This window comes from Octopus bimaculoides, chromosome 23 (genome assembly GCF_046866305.1).
Source record: "Octopus bimaculoides isolate indiv1 chromosome 23, ASM4686630v1, whole genome shotgun sequence".
Taxonomy (NCBI): domain Eukaryota; kingdom Metazoa; phylum Mollusca; class Cephalopoda; order Octopoda; family Octopodidae; genus Octopus; species Octopus bimaculoides.
The window spans coordinates 5791787-5802046 of record NC_142950.1 but is presented as its reverse complement, the minus strand read 5'-3'; the positions used below and the strand labels follow the sequence as shown (position 1 = coordinate 5802046).

General features: G+C 37.5%; 1 protein-coding gene across 2 annotated transcripts in view; it reads right to left on the bottom strand.

Annotated features, from left to right (window-relative positions):
* Positions 1-10260, bottom strand: part of LOC106871344 (WD repeat-containing protein 13) — a 199166-nt gene that overhangs the window by 149333 nt on the left and 39573 nt on the right. For both annotated transcript variants that reach the window (XM_089340183.1, XM_089340184.1), the window contains exon 2: positions 5147-5205. In XM_089340183.1, the coding sequence (XP_089196309.1) occupies positions 5147-5205 (59 nt within the window). The remainder of the gene's footprint in view (positions 1-5146; positions 5206-10260) is intronic.

Here is a 10260-nt window from a genome sequence, read left to right as displayed (position 1 = left end):
CAATGAAAAGTAGATTTAAATAACACAGCAAGTAGATTTAGTTCTGACATTGTTTAAAGTTTCTCACTGGTTTGTAAGCTTGCTTTCGTACAAGGAGGACTTGATGTGATATTGTGTATTGAAACAGAAATGAGTACATTGGTGCAGAATCAGGTGAGATATAATGATGGTAAAAAATAAAATAAATAAAGCAAAACATAGGTGCACAGGTATGACTGTGTGGTTAAGAAGCTTGCTTTGCAACCACATGGTTCCAGGTTCAGTCCCACTGTATGGCACCTTAAGCACAGGAAATGATTTAATTTGATAGAACCAGTGGTTCTCAACCATTTTTTGACTAAGGGACCCCTTTGATTCCACTTTTACTTGAGTGGACGTTTATCTCAGATTACATTAAGCAGTGTTTATGCCTGTTTTTTTTGTGCTTTTTTAAAAAAAAAAAAAGACAGTAGTGTGATTTCGCTCTTATTCTAGAGTAGAGGTTCTCAACCGTTTGTATCTATGGATCTCTTTGATCCCTATTTTACTGGGATGGACTTTCATAGCCATTCAGTGTTTAAAAAAATACTATTGTATATTTATAATTAAATATTGTTAGGAATTGTATTAAAAAAATTGTCAAAACATATTGTGTATTGTAGAAATACAACCGATTTGTTGCAGATAAATTTTAACAACAAAATCTCATACAAAACCTCAAGAGTCCTATGGACCCTGGTTGAGAACCACTGGACTAAAACCTTCAAGGTGGTGCCCCAGCATGGCCAAAGTCCAATGACTGAAATAAGTAAAAGATAAAAGATAGTTATATCTTTCCCAAGTAAGTATGACTCAGTAGAATGTCCCAAGCATTATCTAAATGTTTTAAGTGTCTAAGTAGTCCTGGGCAGTTATAAAAACTCTCTTGGTCCTCACAATCTTGATCCAGTTGAACATCGAGGACAAGAGAGCTGGGGAGGAGGGAGAGAGATAGAGAGAGAGAGAGAGAGATAGAGAGAGAGAGAGAGAGAGAGTTGCACCAATTGGTACTCATTTTCAGCTGAGTAGATTGAGGCAATGTGAAGTGAAGCACCTTGCTCAAGGACATGTCACCTGACCCAGCAATTGAACTTACGAACTGATGATTATGAACTCAGTACTTTAGGCCATACCTCTTCACAGTTATGTAGTAGCATTATATGGCACAGGCGTGACTGTGTGGTTAAGAAACTTGCTTCCCACTCACATGGTTCCGGGTTCAGTCTACATCCCCAGGCAAACTTTAGCCTTGTGAGTGAATTTAGTAGATGAAATCTGAAAAAAGTCTATCATGTGTTTATGGGCATGTAAATGTGTGTGAGTGTATATATATATATATATATATATATATATATATACATATATATAGATATATATATATATATATATAGATGTAGATGTGTGGTAAGGAGTTTACTTCCCAACAACATGGTTCTGGGTTCAGTCCCACTGTCTAATGCCTGGGGCAAGTGTTTTCTACTATATCCCTGGGCTGAGCAAAGCTTTATTAGTGGATTTGGTAGATGAAAACTGAAAGAAGCCTGTCGTATACATATATAAATGTGTGTATACGTGTTGCTATCTACTTGCCTTAACATCATGTGATGGCTGTAAATGATTGTCATCGTGCAAGTCATGCCCTTTGTTCCCAATATTTCATGAAAACATGTCGTGGGCAAATATTACCTTGGAACGGAGTGAGGGTTGATGACGGAAAGGGCATCTGGCAGTAGAAAATCTGCTTAACACATTCCATCCCTCCAACCCATGCAAGCATGGAAACGATGAGTGTTTATAATATTATACATTTCTGTGTCTGTCTTGACATCACATGGTAGTTCCAAAATGAATGTCACGACCAAGAGGGTCCATTGTTTCCAGTCTTCAGGGTGCAGATGAAAGCTGTGTGGGACTGAACAACAACAACAATAATAATAGTAATAGTATGACAATATCAATAAATACAATATACATTCCTGCTCTGGTCACTGACATTCTGTTCCACTGAATACTTGAGGTTATTCATTAGAAATCCAAGTTAAGTACCAGAAAATACAATACTAATGTGCAAAATTAAAATGAACTTCAGCAAGTAGTAGTAGTAATAATAATAATAATAATAAAAATAATAATCCTTTCTGCTATAGGCACAAAGCCTGAAATTTTGAGGGAGGGAACTAGTTGACTACATTGACCCCCAGTGCTCAACTGGTACTTAATTTATCGACCACGAAAAGATGAAAGGCAAAGTCAACCCTGGGGGAATTTGAACTCAGAATGTGAAGATGGATGAAATGTTGCTAAGCATTTTGCCTGGCATGCTAACGATTCTGCCTTCTCACTGCCTTAATAATAAGACAAACTAATAATAATAATGGAATCAAATTTTGCCACAGGGGCAGCAATTTTTTTTTATTACACTAACCCCAGTGTTCAACTGGTACTTAATTTATTGACCACAAAAGGTTGAAAGTTAAGGTCAACCTCAGTGGAATTTGAATTCAGAAAGTAGCTACGGGTAAAACACCACTAAGCATTTCATCTGGAGCGCTAACGATTCTGCCAGCTCGCCGCCTTAATAATAATAATAATAATAATAATAATAATAATAATAATAATAATAATAATAATAATAATAATGATAATAATAAGTTACTTCATCTCTCTCTCCCTCTCTCTGTCCCTCTGTCTACCTCATTTTGTGTCTATCGGTTTCTCCACACAATTATTTCTAGCTAACCTTTTTAATTCGCCATACATTAAATACGTTAACACTAACTAACCTGTCTATTTGTCAATCTGCCTGCCTGTCTTTCTGTCTACATGTCTGTCTGTCTGTCTGTCCACCAATCTTCCTGTTTGTCTGTCTACCAATCTGTCTATTTACCTATCAGTATGCCTGTCTATTTAACTGTCTGTCTCACCACATATTTCCAGTTAGCCATTAAAAGTTCTTTGCATTAAGCATGTTAACCCTACCTTAGCTACCTAGCTAGCTGCCTGTCTATATGTTTCATCACATATTTATTTTTAGTTTAACATATTTATAAAGTTGCATACATCAAATATAATCGCACTAACTTAACTGACTGTTTGTCTCACCACATGTTTTATTTCTAGTTAACTTTTTAAAGCTCAACGAACTAAGTATGTGAGTCCAGTTTCTCTCACACCTCACCATTAACTTAAGTAGATGCCATAATTTACCCCATGGCAAGCCAACACATTTAACACTGTTTGAGATCTAATTAAAAATAATAATAAATCAGGTAGGATCATGTGGTTAAGAAGCTTGCTTTTTCAACCACATGGTTTCAAGTTCAGTCCCACATGGTTTCTGGCTTGGTCCCACTAGGCAGTACCTCGGGCTAGTGATTTCTACTATAGCCCCAGGCCAAACTATGCCTTGAGTGATTTTGGTAGATGGAAACTGTGTGGAAGCCCACGTACATGGGGTGGGGTTCTTTGTTTGTCTCCCACCACTGCTTGACAATCAGTGTTGGTATTTTTTATGTCCCCATAAGTTAGAGCAGAGGTTCTCAAACTTTTTGGGCCACACCCACCTCATGGCCACATAAATACCCTCAGTGTCCTGACCCCTATTTTTATGCATAAATAAATATTTTGTATTTTACTAATTTATATATACTATGAATCATTTGATATTTAATATAATATTATATAATTTGCATACAATATTATAATAAATTCATAGTATCTCCCAATTCACTGCCTTCCTCCCAACGCCTCCTTTTTCTCTACCCCCACCGCCCCCTTAGGCACCAGCACTTACCTGGACTGTCTCAACGCCCACCGGAGGTGGTAGCACCCACTTTGAGAACCTATGAGTTAAAGAGACCAATAGAATAAGTAGCAAATTTAAACAGAAGTACTGGGGTTGACTGGTTTGACGAAACCCTTCAAGGCAACACCCCAGAATGGCCACAGTCCAGTGAGTGAAACAAGTAAAAAGGATAAAGAGAAAAAACACAAAAGCCCAGCGGGTCCATGAGATAATGTTGAAGTAATGTTAAAACGACACATGCCTTGCTTTGTGTAACCTTGAACAAATATTTTAATGTATTTCCATAGAGATAAATTATTTAACCAATCCAAGTAGAAAGGAAGGAGCCTGTAGAAGAGGAGGGAGTTGGGGGGAATGGGAATTGGTAAAAGCTGATCATGGTGAGGTGGCGGTGGATGTTGAAAAGGGGAAAAAAATCTCACAAAGGAGACAAAGAGGGAACACAAACAACTGGGAGACGCCTGCGCTGGATGGAGAAGACTTAGCTAATCCCTGCAAAGCATGGAAAGACAGATGAATAATGATGAGGAGAAGGCAGAGGATGACAAAAAGGAAGAAGAACAGGAGGATATCCCATGCAATGACTCAATAAATTTAGTCAATATCATTATTTCCCATGACCTGTTATTGATACATTGGTAATTCCAGCCTCGACTTCAACTGAGCCTCTATGGAGACGCTCTACCTGCTAGAAATAGCAGCTAGATCACACGATTGTCTCTTTTAAAAAAAAAATTAGTACAAACCTATACAGAGTACGATGTAAGCTAAGATAAACTATATTTAACTGAAAAGATTGATGCTGGATGGTCATGCCTAGACTATTTCTTTTTCTTGCTGGTGGCACATAAAAAGCACCATTCGAGTGTGGTTGATGCTAGTGCTGGCTGACTGGTCCGATGCCAGTGGCACATAAAAACCACCATTCGAGCATGGTCATTGCCAGTGCCACCCGACTGGTGCTTTGGACAAATTAAAACAAAATTTTGATGGAAGATTTTAGCCTTTTAGCATTTAAACCGACCATATCTGGCTCAAATATTTTACCTTTTTTTATGTTAAAACTGACCTGATCCAGCCTCTCACACCTACCCTAAAAATAAACAATCAGATCATAGAAATCTCAAAGCTATAAGACAATGCGTGATTATTTCAAAACAATGTAATTAAATAAGCATTTTGAAAGGGTAAGCTGAAAGCCAAAGGGTTAAAACAGCAGTTTATGTCATAGGACCAAAGGAAATCTCAGGTGGTTTGGTATCAAACGGGTTAAACAACAACAAACCATAGAAGAAGAAGAAGAAAAACAGTCATTATACTTACATCACCTACTTTGGCTGTTTCTCTTAGCAACTGACTCCGTCTTCTGATATAGAGTGTCCCTGAAGAGGAAGAACAAAAAGTAAGAACAAGTCTTGTTTACTTCTTTACAGCCATTTAACTTAATTATTTGACTAATTAATTTAAACTATCTCCAATTTTATGTAACATCTCTGTAGGAATACATACATGCATATATATACATATATACACACCACTCAGTCCAGGAATTGAAACCATGCGCACACATATTCATATAAGTAAACATGACTATGTGGTTAAGAATTTCACTTCTCAACTACATAGCTTTGGGTTTAGTCTCCCTAATTGGCACCTTGGGCAAGTGTCTTCTCTACTATAGCCCCAGGCCAACTAAAGCAATGTGAATGGATTTGGTAGACAGAAACTGAAAGAAGCATATCAAGTGTGTGTGTTGGTAGTCCTTGTTTTGACACTGCATGATAGCAGTAAATGATTGTTACTATCAGATAAGCAGTGTCATTCATTTCCAATCTTCCATGAAAACGTGCCCAGCTATAGAGAGAAATATCTTTCTTGGAAATAGGTGAGTGTTGAGAAATGAAATTCTTAACCACATAGTCATGTTTACTTATATAATTGTGTGTGTGTATTACATATACACTGTGAGGGCACATGGTTTCAATTCCTGGACTGGGTGGTGTATTGTGTTCTTGGGCAAAACGCTTCATCTCATGTTTTTCCTTGTTTGCATGAGTCAGACTAAATTTGTTGAGGCAGATTTTTGTGATGGTCTAATGACTTCACTCTTGCCAACTCCCCACCAGTTTGCAAGCAAATGTTACATTTCCCCCATCACCAGACACGTTTTCACTGAAGATTTGAAACAGATGACACCACCTGCATAACAGTGACAATTGTTTAAAAATATTGTTAAGTAGGGGTTTCCAGAAGGGATCTCAGGGAGTAGTGTCCCTGAGCTAGTTTTCCACCACATTTCTTAAAAATCATGGTAGAGGCCTTGATCTCGGGACCACTCAAGTCTAGAAACTGAGTTTGGGGTTAAGCAATCGAATGCTCCCCGTAGAAAATCCAGCTCCAAAAAAGTCTCATGATAGCAAAGGAGAATAGGTACCAGCCAGTCCAAAGGTTGGGGTGGGCTGCACCTGCCTACTTCAGTTGCTATGGCATTCAGTTAGATCTGGCCACCCCCATTAATGGGGACAAAACCTGGATTTAAAACACTGGATGATGTTGGGGAATAAGACAAAGAAAAACAGGCAGAAGGACACACACAAACACACCTGCTTGATGAGTAAAACGGACACTCAACAGGGTGAAAAACAAGACTAACACATATATATATAATTCCAAAAATGAGTTTCAAGGGAAATATTATCCTGGCAGTTACCGTGTTTCCTCTTAATTTGGTTTCAGGTGCTGGCTGATGAAACTGCACCAACCATGACACCAGGTTGCATATTCAACAATGTGCAGCTAATGCAGTTGAAATGCATGTAGGTTGAGTAAAGGGTGCTGTAAATAACTGTTAAATAAAATTATGGGTATGAAAAATCTCCATTCTCCTTATCATTATTAATAATATACATACATATATATATACACACACACACACACACATATATATGCTTATTTTTGTTAGAATCATTTCTTTCAAAATATCATTAAGACGAGAATTGTATTTATGGTAAGAAAATATTTGTAACCACAATGGAAAATCTGTAGCTTGTATTACTTTATATACGTATACCATTACGCTACAATTTTCCATTAAATGTTATGTATTTTTCAATGCTATTATCAAACAGTGTATGTCTGCAGCAATTTTTGAGGCTAGTTATCTAGTTAGTATGCAATCTGTGACATTTCAAGACTATGAAATGAAGTCAAATCTGACAGAAGTTTGTGCGAAATTTAAAATAAACAAGGGAAATTTTATCATGATTCAAATCTAAGTAAGAAGCACAATTCTGTAATAGAATGGAATTGGAAATTAGAATCAAACTGAATCCAAATGCAAACAAAAAAAAAAAATGGCAAAAACAAATAATGCAAAAAAAAACAAAACCAAAAGCAATAACTCAATCATATTTCAAAATATAATAATTCTGCGGAATCTAAAGTAATTCTATACACATTAGTCGGTGAAGAATGGTGAAGCAGTGAAATCTAGTAATTAAAAGCCATAGTCTTTCCTATGTTTGCATCTAAAATAATTAAATGTCCGCACAATCTAGAGACTGTAAAATATAGAATGTAAAATGATTTTTTTTTTGCAACGAGAAATAGTATTTGACTCATTCTTTATTTTATTATAAAATGTAAATTAATAAATTACTAAGATAATACTTCAGATTTGATGAGTTATGTGTTCAGCAAATGGAGTACACACACACATATATAATTGTAAAGTATACAATATAACAATGTATGTGTGTGTGTGTGTGTGTGTGTGTGTGTGTGTGTGTGTGTGTGTGTGTGTGTGTGTGTGTGTGTATATATATATATTTACACACACACACACATATGTAAGTATGTTATACATTAATGTTATATGCTATTCTTTACAATATTCTATTATACACACCAAAATCTAAACAAGTGTGTAACAGATAAAATTACATTAATTCAATGTCGTACGTTTTATCCATTAAGCAAAGACATCCATTTAAAAAAAAAAAGCCTCCATGTGGTTGCTCAGTCTGCTAGAAATAGTTGCTCAATCTACTAGAAATGGTTGCTCAATCTCCCATAAATCTTTGGAAAAAAGAATGAAAAAAAAAAAAAAAGAGAAGATTATATTAGTTCTGTGTAGGAAATAAGATGTGACATCCTCGGCTGGAACACCTATGACCACAAATCTGCTCTATCAAGGCTGACCTAAGTTTAAACCACAACAGCTTAGCTTAAGCCCTTCACTTGCTGAGGAGCATAGGCCATTAATGACATTTCTCCTCCGCTCTCAGCTCTGGGCTCTCTCAAGGCCTTCCTTTCCCAGGTCTTGCTAGTTTTGAATTGTTATCGATGCTTCTGTAACTTTGCTTTTTTTCTCGGTAGGGGTTTTGAACCTATGCAAACCAATGGGGGAAGCAATGGTCCATATTAACCTGAACTCTGCCCTTTTGACCCATCCAGTATAGCAGGCCCTACTGGGAGCCTGTTCTCCACTGCCTAAGCTCTCAGAGTCCTTGATGCACACAAGTCACCATACAGTAACATGGGCTAGACATCATCATCATCATTTAACGTCCACTTTCCATGCTGGCATGGGTTAGACAGTTTGACTGGAACTGGTAAGCTGGAGAGCTGCACCTAGTTCCAGTCTGGTTTGGTATGGTTTCTATGGCTGGATGCCCTTCCTAACGCCAACCACTCTGAGAATATGATGGGTGCTTTTTACATACCACTAGTACTAATGCTTCAATGTGCCACCAGCACGGGTGCTTTTATGTGCCTTTGGTACAAGTGCTTTTATATACCACCAGCATGAGTGCCAGTTATGTGACACCAGCACCAGTCACCTTGTGGTAGTCATAATTAAATGGACCTTGCTAAAAGCACCCAAGGGTTGGGTGGTGATGGGTTGGTGTTCAACCCGGTGACAGTAAGTAACACCCATGAATGAGAATGGTGCCTGCACTGCCCCCCCCCACCCTACATACAGAGTTTCAGTTTATCAAATTTCACTCAGGTGGCTTTAGTTGGTGCAAGGCTATGGTAGAAGAACTTGTCCTGTGTGTCAAGTAGTGGGTTGAACCGAAAACTAAATATTTGCAAAGCAACCATCTTAACCACAAAGCCATGTGCATACACACACAATTATAGCAGGCTCAATTTTTTGCCAAATAAACACATGCACTATATATTTGTTCATCACTTCAGTTTTTTTTTTTTATTATTGTTCTTATTTTAAATTATTCATCACACATCCTGTGACCTCTTCAGTGACTCTTCATCCCATGTGTTTCCTCCTGTTCTGTTTGGTCCAGTCTTTCTTTGTTGCGTATCCTTATTTGCACGTGTTTGTGTGAGTGCGTGTGCATGCCTGTGTGTTTTGTGTGTGTCTATATGGGCTTGCTTAGTATACTGTCTGTATTCATACCCTTCATTATATATATATATATAGGCTTGCCTGCCTAACCAGCAAGGTGGCGACAGGCTTCTTTCAGTTTCTGTCTACCAAATCCACTCACAAGGCTTTGGTTGGCCCAAGGCTATAGTAAAAGGCACTTGCCCAAAGTGCCATGCAGTGGGACTGAACCCGGAACCATGTGGTTGGTAAGCAAGCTACTTACCACACAGCTACTCCTGCACCTATACAATAAATAAATAAAAATATGTTTGAAAAAAATATTAAAACCATTTTATGTTATTGCTTTTCTGAATGAATTGAACGGTGGGTAGACTTTGCAGTCTAATGGCATGCGTTGTATGTACCCTAATTTTAAGATTGGTTTTGGTGAATAAAAGTGCATTTAGACATGGAGTTTTATGGCCTATTATACAAGCGTGTATGTGTGAGAGAGTGCATGTTTATGGGTGTATGTAGGGTGTGTGTGAGAGAGAGAGAGAGAGAGAGAGAGTATACATGTATACAGCAAGCTTTAGCACAGGAGAAGGGGACAGAAACAGACAAACTGTGAGAGTAACCATGAATTAAAACTCCCGGAAAATAAGCAATGACTATATTTTGGCTCAGTACGCTCCCTCTGCCTCCTTCTTGTTTCTATAGGAAGCTTTCAGAGAGAGAGAGAGAGAGAGAGAGAGTGAGATTAAGAATGATGGACAGACATTTAAGCAAAGAAAATGGCAGAAAGAAAAGAAAAGAAAAGAAAAGAAAGAGACTTTGTAACAACAAAAGGTTGTTTGTGTTTGCTGATGTTAATGTTTGAGTGAACACATAACTATGCACACACACACACACACACATTCTGATATACACTACATATAATAGACAGAAATACTGTATGATTGGAGTAAAACAAATGTGAGTGTATAATAAGCATCCTCCCCCTCTCTCTCTCTTTCTTTCTCTGTGTATGTATGTATGTGTGTGTGTGTATACACAGAGAGAGAGGGAGAGAGAGATTACACATTCACACTTGTTTTCAATTATT